At 34.4% G+C, this 20,754-nt stretch overlaps 1 protein-coding gene across 1 annotated transcript; it reads right to left on the bottom strand.

The window, feature by feature from the left end:
* Nucleotides 1-1,463: 1,463 nt before the first annotated feature.
* On the bottom strand, nucleotides 1,464-20,423 carry LOC123654716 (popeye domain-containing protein 3-like). The gene is made up of 8 exons (XM_045590602.1): nucleotides 20,300-20,423; nucleotides 20,140-20,198; nucleotides 18,418-18,502; nucleotides 16,300-16,481; nucleotides 14,439-14,570; nucleotides 6,042-6,149; nucleotides 2,935-3,232; nucleotides 1,464-2,077 (listed from the first exon to the last, which is right to left on the bottom strand). Exons 1-8 carry the CDS (start codon nucleotides 20,421-20,423, stop codon nucleotides 1,854-1,856), a joined length of 1,212 nt encoding a protein of 403 aa, XP_045446558.1. The 3' UTR covers nucleotides 1,464-1,853.
* Nucleotides 20,424-20,754: the final 331 nt, after the last annotated feature.

Genomic DNA, 20,754 nt, shown 5'->3' with positions numbered 1-20,754 from the left:
AGACAATTGCGTATTCAAATGCGAGCTGGCGCCGCTAACTTTTTATGTTTTCAATTTGTCTTTGAAATTTAACTGGTAATCGGTGTTGAAGCAGAACATGGGGATATAAGGTGTATGTTTCGGAAAAATTTGAGACGCATGGATAAAGATTAGAATTTTTGACCTTCATAGAATTTTGCCCGGTTATGGGACTTATACAAACAGCTATAATATAATACAGTAAAGTAAATTCATTTATATTATTGTTAAAATAGTAAACTATTATTAAAGTATTCGTAAAAACGGCAAATAAACAATAAGTTCGTTGCGTGTATGATGTACCTAATATTGTAATGGATAGTGAACCGATAACTGAATCGGTTCCAGTTGATTGATTAGTTCCACGCTTCGACTGAGAGCTGACGCAGCGAACTCCACGACGGGTAGCTAAATAACCTCGCCTTCACGAAACGATTTATTATTGCGCTACGTGTTTTTTCAAATGGCTTATGGCAAGATATATTAATATTTTCGTGAGCATAAGTTCATAAGTCGATAGCATCACGCACATATAATTGGTTATTTTACTAGCGTCGAAGCTTTAGCGAAGTTTTATTTATTAACTAGGCTTACTTGTCAAGGGTGAAGTCAAAATGTAATTATTTGTCATAATATTTCAAAGTCACCACAAGTCTACAGTCGACTGAATATTTACTTACCAACATTACTCGTTCTCATACATATTAATGATAGCAGCTGTTTCTGAGCATGATTCATTTTAAAAAATTTACCCTACATAAATATAATAAAAAATAGATTTTATTCAAGAAATTGAATGAGTTTCTAAGGAATACTAAAACTGCATTTCCATCGTTTACGGGAACGCAGCCTCGAACGTAGTAGGTTGTACTATAATATACATACGAGTATATAGATGAACTTTACTCGTCTATACAAGATTAATACAAAAGAAACTGAGTTACATATAAAAGAGTAAATATTAAACAAGTGTACTCGTAGTAACTTCACCCGATCGCCCGAGGTCCTAATAGTAACTCTATTGTTGTATAGGAACGTTTATAGTTGATATACTCTGTAAACTTTGTTTGTATCTCAATCACGTACACAAAGGCTTTACGAATAGCCATGGAATTTGCATACAAATCGAGTGAATAGGTTGTCTGGCGAGTCATTAAGTAATTTTTCTTTACAATAGGCAGTACATAATGAATTAATACAACATAGGCGTATGATTACGGCTACACTCGCACGGAATTCAGTTTGAATTGTAACAATTGCATGTAAATGAAAACCATGAGGTATATTTATATATAAAGTAATGTTTATAAAAGGTACAAATCGTGTGATGTGTCAAAATTGCTTAAATTTGTGTAATAGTGTAAATTTTACTGCACTTGAATCTGTTGTAATATCAAAATATATTTTTGTTACGATAAAGTGGGTAGTGAAATTAAACAACAAACTTATCGAATGTAATTTATTTTTCTACGTATATATTAACAAACCTTTTATAAACTGCTTCAGCTGTGATACAAACAATTGAAAAAACAAAATCAATTATTTATGAATTAAGTACCGTTTCAGTCTTTATTATTACGATATCACTAAGCTACTACACAAAGTGTGTGCTGCAATGAAAGCAGTATACCTACTCTAAGCCCTTACACTGTGATTAGAGCTTTTGTGAAATGGAACCATATAAAAAAGTACAACTAAAAATAATTAATATTTACATTAATGACATAAATTTTTCTAATGTGCACTATTTTGTATTACGCATACGCTTGAATAGGTTATAGCGGGTTATTCTTGCGAAAGCACAACGCGATTGAATCTTCTTCATATTTTATTAGTCAGTGTCGGAGATCATCATCGGTCTCCACAGCTTCGCAACTATGGTACTTTGAAGATGTATCTGGACAGCTATCGGCTATGGAAAGATCGTCAGATGAAGCGGCCGGTGCTTCGTGAGCCGCTAAAGGTATTAACTCCTCATCCGCTTCGTTGTAAGTCGCAGTGACACCGTTACGTTTCGCTAGATTCGTCGCTATATTCTCGGAGTCTCTTGACCAATAACCTATTAGATTTATGAAGATATAATCAATTCTTATGTTTTTATTCGGTATAATAAAAGTTCATTAGATATATTAAAACACTACATTTTGCGTTATTTTCAATACAGTATCTCATTTTAAGCGTAAAGTTACTTTTAGTGAAAATGGCATGCGCAACATTTTACACACGAGACTTTGTCCTAGTATATTGTAATTTACGTTTCACATTTGCAAATTTTTTTCATGGCTATCGGCCAACGTTACGCTTAATTCGATCACACTAAAGCTTAATCATTATATTTTGGCATTGCAAGTGGAGAAATCTTTTACCGTACTATTGCAAATTATTTCATAATAGAAGTACTATCCTTAAATAAAACAACTTCTACTGTATTTCGAAATTGGGGAATTAGTATTGACGAATTTTCAGCAACAGTAAAATATAAAATATGATGTCAGATTCCTCAATAAAAATATACGCTGATACTAGCCTTTGTCAATACCCAATACCGTCAAAATTTTTAGATAACAGTTTTGTGATTCCAGTAGACGACTAATAATAATAATAATAATATTCTTTATTGCACACCATTAAAAGATACAAACAAAAGTAGTATAATTATAAGAAGATGTGCAAAGGAGGTCTTATCGCTAAAAGAGCGATTTCTTCCAGACAACCTTTGGGTATAGGACAGCGCATAGAAAAGCGGTTAGGAAGTGTACAAATAATTGTTATAGAAATTAGAATACATCACAATAGATTATAAAATTATACATACATATATACATACATACTTATGCTTACACACTAATATCTGTAGAGAAAAAACAAAAATTACAAAGAAGCGATCATAGAAGTGTGTAGAGGAGATGAACTCACTGGGTCTCTTCTCCGGCGGCACGGGTTGTACTGTAGTCGGCGGAGGGAGCTTGTTCGCCGCTCGTAGCTTCCTAGGACTCCGTGCCAACGCGTGAGATATACTCGGCAACCGTATGTCTAAATGCGAACCCCTCTCCGTCACGATCTTGTTATTCATAGCGTATAACTTTGTCGTGATGTCTCGAGCGATCAATGTCGTCACTACGCACGCGAGATACGGCTCTTTCACGAATAAGTATTCTAAGGAACTACGTTGCCAATACACGTAGCGGCACGAGGACGCTGCTACTATTGAAACCTATAAAACCAAACATGCACCTCAAAATTGTAAAGTTTTTAAAGCTATATAATAATAAAATGGTAGCATTGTTGTCCTTCAAGTAATAATGAATGTGAAACAAACCGTGATATGCAACAAAATTACATGCAACATGAAATGGGCGTTTCGTGATACCTGCCTACTTTTTGTGCATTCGATAATTGTTAAACAAATCAGTAAATTGGTCGGACTATACATTTCGCGATAAACAAACAAGTCCACGGGTGTTACGTCGGGTGTCAGCCCAAAGTGTTTAGAGTTCATCGATATTTAACCTAGTTTCTTGCATTTATAGGCACTTTAACTTTTATAGAGGCGTATCAAACGACAATTAGGTCACCGGAATAGGGTACATACGAAAATTTTTACTACGACATATCCATTACCCATTAATGGCACATAACATGATAGTAAAATCTATCACCTTACCTCTTAAAAGTTATTACTATGGTTTACTACAATCAACAACATTTAAGGCTGATCTACTTCTGGAATATTACTAAGAATGAAAAAAAACGAGTGTGTTTTAGACCACACGACAGAAGTAAAACTTGTATAGCAATAGGAATGCACAATAGGCCTGCACTCTCTATTTCTATCTTCACTAACTTATATCTCCCTCTCAACTGCCGTTCGCCTCGCCCTATTACACTTTTCGTAACGCTCTCGTCACGTATTCACCATCTTAGTCCCCAAGTCCAACGTGCGTAAAGAAGTTTTTCTTCAAAAAACTTGTAGAATATTTCAAAAAACATTCTGGTCAATTCTTGCTAAAATATTGAATACTTACTATCGATAAAATAACTAAATAGATCTGTACGGCACGTCCTGCAGTGTACACATAGAAATATAGCCGTGTTACGTGTTTTATGCGAGCATCACCTGGGTAAGATATAAAATAGTGCCAAACTTTATATGTCCAACCATCACTATACGAATACACTGAGTGGGAACTTCGACTGAAATAATAAGTTTTAGTTCCTTAGAGATGGAACTTACCCGAGGCGAACTTGTGTTCATTTATACTTATACAGCTCAACTTGCAGTATATCTAGTTTTATGTATTAACCTATGTAGTGACTCGCTGGCTCAGTTTCTTATTTAGTTGGAGATCTTGTTTCATTTACTTAAACGCATATTAATAAAATAACGTAGTTTCTGTTTCTATGTGATTATTACAACTATACTGGAAAACGATTACATAATATATAAGTGTACCAACTAAATGTATTTAGGACTATAAAAAACTAATTTAAATCAATATTCTACGTGACTGAATTTTATAATTTTTTAATGGTATTTTATCAAAAAAATTAGTTAAAAAGCTCAAATTATAATCAATAAACAGTTGATCTATATAAATGCCACGACCTTTATTATTAACATTGCGCGTAACATTTCAGTGAAAGGGCGGTTAAAAGACGTGAAAGATGATTTTACGAATAAAGAACTTTTCGAGGCTTGCAGTCAGTTTTCTGTTACGTATCAAGCTATAGATAAAATACAGTTACAAAAATTGTACAGAAGGAAAAACTACATTATTCACTTTGTTAAAAAAAACTATACTTTTGGCTTTATATTTAACTATTATACATTTAATTTACGTTAATTAAGGAAATTCGCTTCTATAATTGATCACTAGAAACATTCAACGAAACTGTCTGCCAGCTTCCAGTCCGTCCAGCTTGTAGCTTATGAGATCTGAGTGTGGTTCTTAGTATCAATGTTATAAATAAAAAAAAAAAAAAAAAAAAACTATTAAAGATATTTAATTATAAATTTTTAAGGTTTCACGGTCAGTAACAATGCATTCGTGTAACATTTTTATACAACATCGCCGAAACGTCGGGAGAGTCATAATGATTATCGTACTCGTAGTAGGTTCTAAATGTGTATGCTTTAGTAAATTTTAACAAAATTATTATAAATTGAATTATAATCTTAATATATTGTAATAATTAAGTGATAATATTTTTGTTCGAAAAATAATAACTTTGTCTAAACCATATTCGGATGTAAAACTATACTGATAAAATAATATTAATCTTATTCAACAGCAAATAAAAAAACCTTAATACCTAAAGATGAAATCGATGGCAAAATTATGAAGGTTAAATATTCTTATATGTTTGAACTTATATCAATCTGTGAGAATCAATAAACTAATTTATTTTTGGAATACTAAAGTATAAAGAGACAAATTGTAAACAACTCTTAGGTATTGTGCCTAACTTTAGAAGTAAATCTAAAAACGAAAAGGTCAAGTTGATCTTGAAGAAACCTTTTCAGCAATATCCTATTCGATGTAGAGTAAAACTCGAGTGAAGAATTTACATAATTACAAAAGTCGTTCAAGAAAACAAAATATATTTTAATAAGTAATAACAAAAAAAAAAAAAAATCAAAGACAAATTTAATAATCACATCTAAACAGAATAATGAAATCTCACAGAAGTACCGACCTTTTTAAAAAAAAATTGATATTGATATTTTTAATGACAGTATTTTTTAGGTTTTCAAGGTAAACAGTACCTAGTTATGTTACTAATAATAATTGTCATCTACAACTGATATGAGGCAACACAGTCACATCACGTTATATTCACATCACGTTATATTCACATTATAATCATAGTGTGTAACTACTTGTTATATATTGTATACCTTCTTGGTGTCATATTACCAATAAATAAATAAACAAGAAGGACCACTCATTGGAAAAAAACCAACTACCGTAAAGTGGTAATATTACTCATGTGTCTTTAAAAGTTTAAATTAAAAGCCTTACCTTAAACTTTTCATCGATTGTCGCTCTACTAGATTCGAATTCCGGTGAATCCAGAAATTCACAGGGTAATATTGGATGAAGGAACTGATGTCCGCTCATAACGTTCACCTAGATTAATAAAACAATATTTTACTTAAAAAAAGAAACAATTATACTTTAATAGCATTTGTATTTCCTACACTACTCTTTGAGTCGAAATATTCTAAAATCTTACCATCTCATACATTAAAAAAACATTTTATTAATAATAAGAATTAGACTGTTGTGTAAAAGCTATGGAAAAACTCGAGTTAAGAAAGAAATTATTTAGAAAAAGCAGCATTTTGCATGTAACTACACTAACTATACTTATTAATGTAAAGAAATTTCGATATGATTGATATGTGCAATGCCAGATTTGCAGAATGTAAAACATAAAAAAAAATGTTATAAAATTATGTGGTGTCATGGGACACCAGGTAGGAACGAAGTTCCTTCGGATAGTATAGAAGCAACACAATTTGAAAAAAAAGTTGAATTTTTTATATATTTTCTAGTTCTTGATATTTTTTTAATTTTATTGATTGGTTTTTAAGTACATAAAAGTATTTAGGAAATTTAGTATTTTAGAAAATAACAAATACCGTAAAATAAAATAAATCAAACAAAATAATAATAATAATAATAACCCCCCCAGGGGAATCACCTTGTCGTGGTGGGGGGGCTTACGGGAAGACCACCCCAATAGGGAGATACTGTAATCATTGCCACTTACACCTGAGGCATTTTTAGGTTCTTCCCAACTAACGATTCCCAAACACCCCTTTTTTCATGGAGAATAGTAATCGAATTTATAATTTACGGCCGCTGCCCGGGGGTCGCCGGGGCGCACCTGGAGCCGATGCTGGGTGCCACAGTATGCGAACCATCGGCGATGTGGAGTTGAACAGGCGGGCTCCTATCGACAAGAAGACTACAGCCGGACCTCGAGAGTTGATCAGGCGGACTCCCGATGTTGATGCTACAGCCGACTCTTCGGGCGATGAAACCAATTCTCTTTTTACATCTGTTCCTTCTACTTGCCCTTCTTATATGACAAGAAAAACATTAAACACCAACACTTCACTCGAAAGTGTTGTGCAAGATGTCAATATTGACACTGAGCTTGCACCCATTGAGAGTGCTCATAATCGGCGCAGGCGATGGACACGAGAAATGAATACGTTCATACTGCGTACTTATCTTCAATTAACTGAATTAAATTTAGACACAAGATCTTATCTTGAACCACTCCACTCAAAATTTACAGAAAAATTTCCAAACATGCAAGTTAGTCGACAAAGAATAGGAGATCAACGTAGAGCTATAGTCCGAAATAAACTGTTACCACAAAATATAATAGACCAGATATACGATGAAGTAAAAACAGAATTAACCCAAATGAATAACAGCATTTCGTCACATTATACCCAAAAACCAAAACATCATCATGCTCTAGAAGTTGAGTCAGTCAAGTCACAAACACATTGTTTACCCTCAGAAGTTCCTATAGTTAGTAACACTACACAACGCCGGATGAGATGGACCCGCGAACACAATGAAGCAATAATGCGATCATACTATAGAATAACATCCTTAGGCTTAAATAACAGTGCATATCGAAAACAACTGTACAATGATTTCATAAACCGATTCCCTTCATTAACATTCCTAAATGAGCAACGAGTAGCTGACCAGAGGAGAGCAATTGTAAATAATAAATATATCGATAGTAATAGATTAAGTGAGTTAAAGCTAGAAGTATCTAAAGAATTACAAGTAAATAGTAGAGAGATAAGCAACTGCATCGATGTCACAAATTCTGTATCTGATAACACCAACATTCAGTTTACAAATAACAGTAAAAACACTATACAACAACCTTTAGTTAATAATCAGTCATTAATTATGGATACCGTAAGCCACCCAGGCGAACCACAAAGTGAAATAATTAATGGAAATAGGCATTTGGAAATTGACCAGATTTTTCAACAAACATTTGAATTTTACAAAAACACTGAACCAGAAAATAGAACTTACATACCCAAACAAAAACCATCCAAAAAATTTGCAAATATAGTCAACTACTTGAATGAAGTAACAATACCTGAGAATGTTAATGAAAATACAGACTTATTAACACTACAAACTATAATATACTGTGCAGCTTTCACCGCTGCTAAAGCTAATGGGTCAAAAATAAATTTACATATTCACACACAACATTCTAAAAATAAAAGAGAACATAAACCGAATTGGCAGAAACGCTTAGAAAGAAAAGTTAAGGATTTACGAAGCAAAATAGGTAGATTAACAGAATTTAATAATGGCAATAGAAGTAGAAAGGTAATTAATCATGTAAATAAAATAATAGAACAATATAAAGTTCATACTATACACGAAGAACAAAATACAAAAGTTACACATACACTAGATACCCTAAAACAAAAACTAGCCGCCGTTGCAGGTAGACTACAAAGATACAAAGCATGTACTTTAAGAAAACAACAAAATATCCAATTCATTCAAAACGAGAAACAATTCTATCGAAAAATTACACAAACTACAACCAACACGCAGGATAACATATCAAATGAAATTACAACAAAAACACCTGATCCGGATTTAGTGAGACAATATTGGGCAAAGATGTGGGAAGATCCTGTTCAACACAATGATCAGGCTAACTGGATACAAACTGAAATATCAAACAACGATGAAAAAATACGACCAATGACATTTGAACATATCCCCCTGCTAACATTTGAAAAAGTTTTACGAAATCTACATAACTGGAAGTCACCAGGATCAGATTATATCCATAGTTACTGGTACAAAAAACTCACAAATATCCATAAATATCTTTACCATCACTTAAATAACTTTATACAAAATCCAGAAATCATTCCATTATACTTAACAGCAGGCATGACATTTATGATACCAAAAGACAAAAACGACCTCTCTAACCCAGCCAAGTACAGACCTATCACATGCCTACAAACTTTGTACAAAATATTAACATCTTGCGTATCCGAGTTAATATACGCGCATTCCGACTTAAACAATATTCTAACCGAACAACAAAAAGGTTGCCGAAAGTATAGCCAAGGGTGCAAAGAACAACTAATAATAGATTCCATAATCCTTAAAAAAGTCCAAAAAACCAAATCCGATTTATTCAGTATGTACATAGACTACAAAAAAGCTTTTGATTCAGTTCCTCACTCGTGGCTTATGAAAGTCTTAAAAATTTACAAAATACATCCAACTATAATTAATTTTTTAAAAATTACAATGTCAAACTGGACAACCGTACTCCAACTCACAACGCAAACTACATCACTACTAGAAACCAAAAAAATCAAAATACAACGAGGTATATTTCAAGGAGATGCTCTGAGTCCTTTGTGGTTTTGTCTTGCTCTTAACCCACTCTCTAATATATTAAACTCTACTTCATTAGGAATTTCCTTATCTGATCGGCAAACTGACAAACAGACGGACATAGACAGTCAAGATTACATTTTAAACCATCTCATGTATATGGACGATATTAAATTATACTCTAGTACTGAAAATCAACTAATCGAAATAACTAAAATAACAGAACAGTTCACAAAAGACATAAAAATGGAATTTGGGATTGATAAATGTAGAATCAACTCAATTAAGGCAGGAAAAAATTATCAACATCAATATAAGCTAATAACAGGAGAAAAAATAGAACCATTAAATGAAGAAGACACCTACAAATATTTAGGATACGACCAATCTTTACAAATACATCACAAGGAAGCTAAGACTAGACTGACACAACAATTTCAACACAGACTAAACACAATACTAAAAACACAACTATATTCACGTAATATTATAAAAGCAATCAATACCTTTGCAATACCTATACTTACATATTCTTTTGGTATTATAAAATGGACAAAATCGGAACTCAAGAGCCTACAACGAAAAATTAACACCACCATGACTAAATGCCACAAACACCACCCCAGATCATGCTTACAAAGACTAACACTACCCAGAAAAGAAGGAGGTAGAGGCCTCGTAGATATTTTAAATTTACACAATAAACAGATTTCTACTCTCAGAAAATACTTTTTTGCTAAAATAGAATATTCCAGACTTCATAAAACAATAACAGAAATGGATCAAGCTTTTACGCCTCTTAACCTTAAAATTAGGAGTGCTCAGAAAAATGAAACAGTAATTGACAACAGAACTAAAATCACAGAATGGGCCCAGAAATCTCTACACGGAAGACACCGCCAGGATCTATGCCTTTCAAACGTCGACAAAGAAGCGTCGAACGAGTGGCTTCATCGAGGTGCACTCTTCCCAGAGACTGAAGGATTCATGATAGCTATACAGGATCAGGTCATTGAAACAAAAAATTATAAGAAATATATAATTAAAAATTTAACCACCACTGATTCTTGTAGAAAATGTAACAGTAATCCAGAAACTATCCAACATATAACCGGCGCGTGCAAATCAATAGCCCAAACAGACTATAAACACAGACACGATCAAATAGCCAGTATCATACACCAAAAACTTGCTCATGAATGTAAATTAACAGACACATTATTACCATATTACAAATACACCCCAGAACCCGCGTTAGAAAACTCCACTACACGACTGTACTTTGACCGAGGCATCCTTACAGACCGCACAATCCATTTTAATAGACCCGATATAACATTAATTGACAAAATAAGCAAGACTGGTTTTCTTATTGACATAGCAGTACCCAACACACATAACTTACAATCAACAATAGCTGAAAAACTATCTAAATATACCGAATTAAAAAATGAAATAACCCGAATTTGGCATTTACAAAAAGTTACAATAGTCCCAATAGTACTTTCCACAACAGGAGTTATACCTAATCAACTACATACGTCTCTACAAACACTAAAATTACCAGCGAGCACTTACCAATTATTACAAAAAGCAGCAATTCTAAACACATGCAGATTGTTAAGAAAATTTCTCCAAAGTGAGCCCAACCCATCCGACTAAAGACTAACACTTATATAAACTGTCACACTAACGATTATGAAATATAATGTATATAAATTTAATAACCCTTTATTTGCTAACCCGTTGATGTACATTTGGCCTAGGCCCGTGTCATCGACTACCCGGCTTAATGGTTACTAGCCGAGATTATAAAACGTAGAAATAATAATAATAATAATAATAATTCAAACTATTAAGTGAAATTAAAAAAAAGGTGTCTTTATTTATTTTTGTGGACAGTATAAAATTACATTTTTTTTTTTTTTTTTTCAATTTATTGGCCAATACATAACAAATACATTTTAATTTGAAATTTAAGTACCACGAAAACCTCGCGGGTTTATCTGGGTACAGGGAGTCACTCAGTTAATTCAGTTTATTTTTGTAAAAAAATATTTTTTTAAACGTGATTTGGTTTTCGTGGTAGTCTTATACATTTCTTGCAGTTCTCTGGGCAGTTCGTTAATATATTCGGGTATTAAGTAGTCGTCAGTTCTCTTTCCATACTTATTGTTAGTTTTTGGTAGGTGATATTTAAGGTTTGAATCAAGTTTACGTAAGCCTATAGGTCTTAGTTTTTCATTTAACAAGGTTGTATTATTAATTTGGGTTAGAACAGAAAATTTAACTTTATCATATATATTCATAACATTACAATGACGAAAGAGCTGACTATAGTTGTTCTTATAATTATTAAGTATGCGTTTAGGTACAATTGTTTTTAATAATCTTAACTGTAAATTGTAAATATTTTCCAAGTTTGATCTGCAGGATCTACCGTAACTACTGACACCGTAATCGATAACCGAGTCAGCCAAGGCCACGTATAGTAGCCGCAGTGTCTGGTATGGTAATTTGGCTTTGAGTATACTTAGTTTGCTTAATAAGGATCTTAATTTTGTGCACACGTGATCTATATGCGGGCCCCAAGTAAATCTGTCATCGATTATTAAGCCTATGTACATATGTGTTTTCACTTGTTCAATATTTTCACACGAACAATTTAGACTGCATGAGGAGTGCAAACAAGAGTGGCTGTGAGCCACGATGGTAGGTCTGATGTCTGTCTGGTTGTGTGACGAGTGAATGTGTATCATCTTCGTTTTATGTGCGTTTATTATCAGACCCACATCGTGTGCCCATTTACATAATTGATTAAAATTATGTTGTAATTTTTCCTGGGCATGTTTAACTGTTTTTTGAGCTACCACTAAACACGTGTCGTCCGCGAACTGGTATACAGTGCCCTCCTTTATTATATTAACCATGTCGTTTACGTATAACAAGTACTCAGTGGGGCCAATAATTGAGCCCTGTGCTGTGCCCCGTGTGGTTGGTATTAAGTTACTCCATTGTTTAACATAAATAATTTAAAAAAGTTTACTAGTAATATTTGTGCTGTGCTGTGTGGCTACGGCACTAAAGAATTTAGCCACCCCCTCTCTTCCCGTGGGTGTCGTAAGAGGCGACTAAGGGATAACAAGGTTCCACAACCACCTTGGAACTTAAGAAGCCGACCGATGGCGGGATAACCATCCAACTGCTGGCTTTGAAATACACAGGCCGAAGACGGGCAGCAGCGTCTTCGGTGCGACAAAGCCAGTACTGCGGTCACCAACCCGCCTGCCCAGCGTGGTGACTATGGGCAAAACACATGAGTTCACGTTATTTTTGGCGTAAACTTGTGGAGGTCTATGTCCAGCAGTGGACTGTATAGGCTGTAATGATACTAGTAATATTTTAGTTTTAAAAACGTCATATTATACAGTCGTGTGACTGATATTACGTCACTTCCGTTATATATTGTTCTTAGTTTTAGTATCATATTTTTTTCAGTTCGGTCGCCCAGCTAAATGTCAAATCTGCCGTAATGAACTTCGTTCCAAAAATAAAACTATAAACCTCGAAATGCGACAGGGATTATAGTATAGACAGGCTTTACCAAGGCAAGGACAATATTTTTCCAGTCTTTACAAAGCATTATTTTAACTCCTTTACAAATAAAATAAACTAAACTTTTATTCGTGCCCGCAATAAATTTCTCCACGAGGACATAAAATACAGTCGATATGTTTTTTCAAGTGTGCGCATGAAGCAGTCAGAAGCCTGAAGCACGTTTTCGCCGTTAGGTTCAGTCGTACGAATACAGCAATAGGTATTCAAAGCAAACATTGGCACGTGTACCCACAAAAATTGTTTTAAATTTCCCCGCTGTGTAACGATCCACGAAACAGGCTTGCAATTTGCATAATTTGTAAACGAGGATAGTGGTTTCACTTAAGTGATTCTTCCAAGATAAGCTATGAAATACGGTAATGGAGGTAACTCCACTCGTAAATACTTAATCAACAAGTACGCCAGACTGACTCGTTAATATTATATTAAGTTTTTCTTTAGTATCGTAAAATAAGCAATAATGTAGCTGCGAACTTGTATTCTGTGTTAGTTTTAACTAATATACAAATTATTATTTTGAAGGAATTTACACATTAATTATTTGATTTATCATATATGGACTATTATAAGTTATACTAAAACAACAGTTTTATTTTTTTACTAGATAAGTTTGTTTTAAAAACTTTATGTGCGGGTGATAAATGTTAGAGCTAAAGACTAACACAAATATTTCCTACATATACTATACTATCTAGGAGTATGAAAACAAGTTATGTTTATGAAAATATGTGCTGTGTGGCTAGGGCACTAAAGAATTTAGCCACCCCCTCTCTTCCCGTGGGTGTCGTAAGAGGCGACTAAGGGATAACAAGGTTCCACAACCACCTTGGAACTTAAGAAGCCGACCGATGGCGGGATAACCAACAACCAACCAACCAACCAACTGGTGGCTTTGAAATACACAGGCCGAAGACGGGCAGCAGCGTCTTCGGTGCGACAAAGCCAGTACTGCGGTCACCAACTCGCCTGCCCAGCGTGGTGACGATGGGCAAAACACATGAGTTCACGTTATTTTTGGCGTAAACTTGTGGAGGCCTATGTCCAGCAGTGGACTGTATAGGCTGTAATGATGAATGATGATGATTATGAAAATATAGGTACCGTGGTACGTTATAGAAATTATTTAGACTTCAAATTGATAATGAATAATTGATGTGACACATGCATAACTATCAAATCGTAATGTTTTATTTGACCAATAAATAAGAGGTGCTTAGAAAACACGCCAACTGGAACTCATATTCTACAACTTTAATGGTTTAAATGAGGTTGAAGGGTTGTACGGAAAAAAGAAAGGATATTAAATTATCTCTACTATGTACGATAAGCTATCGCGGGTCAAATATCGGGGTGTAGTCATAATTAAAAGTTTACCTTTCCAGACAGCAGCAGTCCGAGTCGGTCGGTCTTGGTGAGGTTTTGCATGGCGTAGGCCTCGCCCGCATGTAGAGACATCACGTGAGCGAAGTCCGGGGAAACCATTCGCTTAAACTGTAGTCTCGATACCTAGTCCATATCAACATACCTATTTCTTCTATACATATTTATATTCGCACGGTCCTCCTGATAGTAAGAGCTTATAGACGATAGGAACTAGTACGCTGCCAACCCTATCCCCGACCCTTCCTAGGAGCTCTGGCTATCTTACTCACCATAGGAAAATAACTTGAAAGCAGTTTATCTCTGATCCTCTGTATTGTTACTATGTAGAAAATTAGTTTTATTTAGAAGAAAATGAATTTTATTTTACATTTTGTAAGCTTTTAAAATTGTCTCCCGCGCCGAGAACCAAACAAATTCTTCAACGACGGAATCTACGAGGCTCCTTAAAACGTTTTTGCTACAGCCTATAACGCGTTTGAAAATTTTACCAGAATACTTTTGAAATAAAATTTTTATCATGACTATTAATCTAATATATAAAATTCTCGTGTCGCGGTGTTTGTAGTTAAACTCCTCCGAAACGGCTTGACCGATTCTCATGAAATTTTGTATGCATATTGGGTAGATCTGAGAATCGAACAACATCTATTTTTCATCCCCCTAAATGTTAAGGGTAGTCCACCCCTATTTTTTTTAATTTTTAGATAAATTATTTAGTTTATTATGATTTGACGTTGAAAAATAGATACAACCCTAAATTTTCACCCTTCTACCACCAATCCCTATTTATTTAATAGCGTTTAGCGGCAAGACAACGTTTGCTGAGTCAGCTAGTAAACTTAAAAATATACAAAGAACATAATTTAAATAGCACTTTGGTTAGCTGTAAATGAACATTACAGTACTGCGCTTTGTTCTCTACTGGCCTAATAGTAATTAAACTTTAATTCAATGTTTTACATAAATAGTAGGTACAACTGTTGCCGCTGCTATACAGCCCGAAAAGCTTTTCGATTTTCTTTTGCTATTAACGCAGAGTTACCCGCTTGTAAAGCTGTTATACGGCTTCTTATACAGCTTAAACCAATTACTAACGCTATTAAACAACTCTCGCACAGCTAAATATACAGCTTACATCTAAGATAGGTTTCTTCAAGAAAAATAATTATATGTTACACTTATTATATAAAAATTTATAGAGTATCTAAGCCTTAAATTTGTCTTTAGGTAACAATTTGTTATTAAATTTTTTAATTATTAATCTTAAAAATATACATATAAAAATTGCGTGTCACGATGTATGTTAGCGATAAACTCCGAAACTACTGAACCAATTATTATCAAATTTTGTAAGCATCTGTATTTGGTCCAGCTTGGGAGATAGGGCAGTTTTTATCTCAATTGGACCCGGTAGGTGGCGCTGCTATCGGTATGTAAGCAATTAAATTTGGTAACTGTTTTCCGGGCAAGACAACGTCTGACGGGTCCGCTAGCATACTATAGTAATAAAAATAAAAATAATATATATGATGTATTTAACCGAAGTAGGTCACAGCAAGAGATATCCTTCTCAAAATCTGGAGCATCCCGACTGGGGAAATACCTTTACCGTACAGAAGATCAGCGTTAAATAACTTGTTTCGAGCAGTGTTGAGTAAGGTGATCAGAGCTCCTGGAGAGATTGGGGGTAGGGCCGGCAACGCTCTTACAATAATCTGATGTTACATGCATGTATAAGCTACAGTAATCGCTAACCACCAGGTTAGCCGTCCGCTTTTCCCGACCTAGTTGTATGAAAAAAATTATGAAAACCATTATAATTATACAAAAATTAGTCTTACCCAAGTCTTACCTTAAAAGGTTCAAATAGCGTGTGGTACACCTCTTCCAGCTCTGGATCAAATTTAACGGGTCTCATTTCGTACACCAAGTAGACCACCTGAGCTAGATTCAGAAAGACGAAGCCGAAGTTCCAAGAAAAGGCATCCGGAGAGCAGATGACATGCCAGGCCCAAACCGAGTATAGCATGAAGCCTGCCAATACAATACAAACTCGATTCAGTCTATAATATCGCACTACTGGGCATAGGGCTCTTTCTCCACGTAAGGGAAGGTTCAGATTTTAATCTCCCATACTAATCACTGCGGGGTTGGCAGATATATTCCCTGTTCGATTACTAACGTTATCATATATATCTGATATATGATAACAACTGGGACCCACAGCTTAATGCGCTTTCAGAGGCACGGTGGAACGATCTACAAAGACAGAATCGAACCCGTAAACTGTTAGTAGTACTGACGTGTAGGCGCTACATGGCACACGAACCCTTATATCATAACAAATGTCATTTATATATTATTGACGAGCTTTCCTTGACTTTAGCATATAATATATATAATATATAATATATATATATATATATATATATATATATATATATATATATATATATATATATATATATATATATATATATATATATATAGCATATAATATATATATTGCATATTGACTTAGGTAACAGATATTCCTAGGAAGGTTATCCTAAGAAGGTAGCATTTAGGGAACAGTACCTATAGAAGCAGTGTTATGCAAAATATAACATATATATATATATAACTCCACAGCCAACGACCTCCACTAGGATTTACTTCTGTGTCGGGGGTCCAAACATCCAGATCACGGCAAAAATTTGTATTACCGATACAAATTTTTGCCCTGTGTACCCACACGTGGGATCGAACCCGTGACAGCTATCGCAACATAATCTTAGGAGCATCTTTATTAGACGTAATATCTTTAGTAATCGTAATTTTTTACTTGAGCTAACGTTAAATAGCGTGTATATATCCCACAGCTGGGAAGACACCTCTTCCCATACTGATGAAGGGTCGGAGCTTTATCGGCCACGAGGCTACATTTCGATACTTACAATTTTTTAATAGATACAATAAGGTAAAGTAACTATGCCATAATGTAATAATTTTAAATTAATCAGTTTTGAATTAAAAAAATAAATTTGTATGATAATTAATATTAAAGTAGAAAAAAAAATCGTGAACCGTGACTTATTTATGATTTTTCCTGTCAATTTCCTGTGCAATTAAAATGTCAAAATACCTATTTTAAAATATTGTTGGTTAATTTAATAAAATTATACTTTTGACGAAATTTTGCAATTTTAAGAGTTAGAGTAAGTACCCTTGATACCGCAGCCCTGAATAACGAACGGATGCTTTTCCCAAACCATTGACGTAGATTTTTTAGCCAAGATGTTCTTTTATGACCCACACTGCGCTTGCCTTGGATCTTGTCCTGGATAATAAGTCGAAGCAGCTGGTATTTAGAGCTTCTCATGATGTGACCGAAGTATTCAAGCTTTCTTTTTTTAACCACATACACAGCTTCTGCTTTCTTCTTCACACGACTTAGCATAGTTACGCTCTTTACTTTATCTCTCCAAAATATCCTTAACATTCTCCTGTATACCCACATTTCAAAAGCTTCAACCTTCTTACAGGTCGATTCTGTGAGGGTCTATGCTTCAACACCATACAAGAAAATGGAGAAAACGTAAGAGCGTACTATCTCTCATCAACTATCCCTTTTGTCTTCCGCTTCAACCACTTTTATTGTTAGGTAATTTAGACGTACCTAATGGACTATTACCCTACAAATTCTTGCAAGTTATTTAAACAGAAATCGTAATATTGAAGTGGAAGGTGCTAAATGCGTCAGAGGCCGAGAATATGTATTTTTGTGGAAAGAAATTGCAAACTTCATACAATTGATTTTCACATAATTATAAGTTGCTAATAAATGTTCGTACATTTTAAAGGCAATAAAATGAATACAGTGGTCTACAATACTTTTCAATTTTTTATTTTATTCAATAGTGACTGACTTTTTATATTGAAAGAAAATTATTATTATTATATTGGTATATATATACAAATATTAACTTACCAAAAATTAAAATAGTATGCATCCACAGCTGGCCTTTTTTAGTACTGGGAGCGCAATAAGCAGCAACGAACAGCATGTTTGATAACTGCATAAACACGTACCATATAAATTAGTTAATCTATATACTTACATAAAAATTTCGTGTCAAGATGTATGTGGGTGATAAACTCCGAAACTACTGAACCAAATTTCATCAAATTTTATACGCATCTGTAATTTGGTCCAACTTGGGAGATAGGGTAGTTTCTATCTCAATTGGACCCGGTAGGTTGCGCTGCAATCGGTATGTAAGCAATCAAATTTGGTGGCTGTATTCCGGGCAGGATAACGTCTGCCGGGTCCGCTAGTAAAAATATAAATATTAGGTCCTTACATACGAAATATGCGTTTTGTCGTAGTAGCTATTTTGATCTTAAATATTTCCTCTTTGGAAAAGAATTCCAAATTCAAATTTATACAGCTATTTACTCATGGATTTACGTTTCGATAACCGTGATTCATTTGTTTTTTTCTCTTTTGGTTTTCATTTTTGCGTCACTCAGTTTACAAAATGGCAAACTTAAAATATCGTGTTATTTACGAGTACGAGTTTCACCATGGCATCAGTGCTGCAGAAACGGCTCGAAAGGTTAATGATGTGTATGGCTGCGGTGCCGCAAAAGAAAATACAGTGCCTTTTTGGTTCCGGCGTTTTCGTTCTGGTAATTTTGACCTGCAGAACAGGCCCCGTGGACGGCCGGTTGATAATGAAGAGTTGAACGCTATTGTGGTAGTGAATCCATCACAAACCACGTCCGAGTCAGCTGTAGGTTGCGGTGTTAGTGATAAAACTGTTTTGAAAGGTGGGTACCTCATGAATTGAGTGAAGCAAACCAACAAACGCGCTTAGACTGCTGCGTTACATTACTCAACAGGGACAATACTGAAGGAATTTTAAATCGAATGTGTGTGATGAAAAGTGAATCATGTACGATAATCGGAAGCGCTCATCGCAATAGCTGAATGGCCCTGGCGAGCCAGCTAAATCCTCAAGCGAAAGTTCACTCAAAAAAACTTACTTTGAGCGTTTGGTGGACTAGTGCTGGTGTCGTTCACTACAGCTTTCTTAAATCTGGCCAGACGATTAAGGCAGATGTCTATTGCCAGGAACTGCAAATCGTAATGTAAAAGCTAGCTGCTAAACACAACTGAGGCTAGTCAATCGCTCTAAGCCACTTGCTGCTTTAGGACAACGCTAGACCACACACTGCACAACAGACGACTATCAAATTAGAGGAGCTTCAATTAGAATTTCTAAGACATCCACCGTACTCCCCGAACTTTGCTCCAACAGATTACCATTTTTTTCGAAATGTGGATATCTTCTTGCAAGGGAAAAAATTCAACTCCGATGGGGCAGTCCAAACCGCCTTCAAACATTTTATTGATTTCCTTCTAATCATTTTTTTTTTTGTAAAGGAATCAATGAACTACATATAAAATGGCAAATTGCATAGCTAATGATTAATTAAAGATATTATATATAAAAGAAAATCGACTTTACGTTCCGACCATACAAAACGCCAATTTCATATGTAAGGACTTAATTATAATTAAAGTAAATTAAATTGTATAATTATATCGGACCATCCTAGCAATTCTAGACAATTTTAGAACTGCTGGTTTGAAGTTAATATAGCAAAAAATAATATAAAATTGTAACAATCAATTTAACTAAGTCACCTGAAATAATGGATGTTGTGGTACTTTCCATAAGGGACACCAAGGCCAGTACCACGGTCCTGAACAAAGACACAATTTCTCGAATTATTATTAAAACAAAACAAGATATTTCAAAAGTATTTTCATATACTAAACTACGATTTTCATTTAAATGCTGTACCTGACGGCATTGTGTAATTAATGGAACCGAAATCGTGAAATGTTCCATTTTCTCCTGGCCACGAAAAATTGTACTCTCCTATTTCTAAATATTCACTCCTCACATCTGATAAGCCACCAGGCATGATTAAAAGCTATTATTGTCTTTAAATTAGTTTATTTACACTAAATGGTTTTAATTTTTATAGGATTATTGCACAATATTGTTAAAAATATTAGATTTACTGTATTCGCGCCAAAATCGATATTTGACGCGGATCAAACGCGGATGTTGTCATAGAAAATGTCTACGCGTTTAGCATGGAGCATAGCTATGCTCTTTGAAGTAAAAGCCTGCGTTATTTCCGCTTTTCCATATTTGCATTTTTTAAGTTGGCAAGTACTGTTTTTCACTTGTCAGATACATAGACTAGGTATGGACTTGGTAATAAATACATAGTATATAAAATTACAAAT

Source organism: Melitaea cinxia, chromosome 6, assembly GCF_905220565.1.
Source record: "Melitaea cinxia chromosome 6, ilMelCinx1.1, whole genome shotgun sequence".
In the NCBI taxonomy this organism is placed as follows: domain Eukaryota; kingdom Metazoa; phylum Arthropoda; class Insecta; order Lepidoptera; family Nymphalidae; genus Melitaea; species Melitaea cinxia.
Note: the sequence above shows the minus strand (reverse complement) of the source record. Positions and strands in the feature narration are given on the sequence as shown.

Excerpts from the sequence above, each read along its gene's own strand:
- LOC123654716 (XM_045590602.1), bottom strand. The coding sequence starts at position 20,423 with ATGCCTGGTGGCTTATCAGATGTGAGGAGTGAATATTTAGAAATAGGA. Across the intron at positions 18,503-20,139 it reads CACAACATCCATTATTTCAG|TTATCAAACATGCTGTTCGT; the intron begins GTGACTTAGTTA and ends GTGTTTATGCAG. Across the intron at positions 14,571-16,299 it reads CGCTATTTGAACCTTTTAAG|GTATCGAGACTACAGTTTAA; the intron begins GTAAGACTTGGG and ends GATATGGACTAG.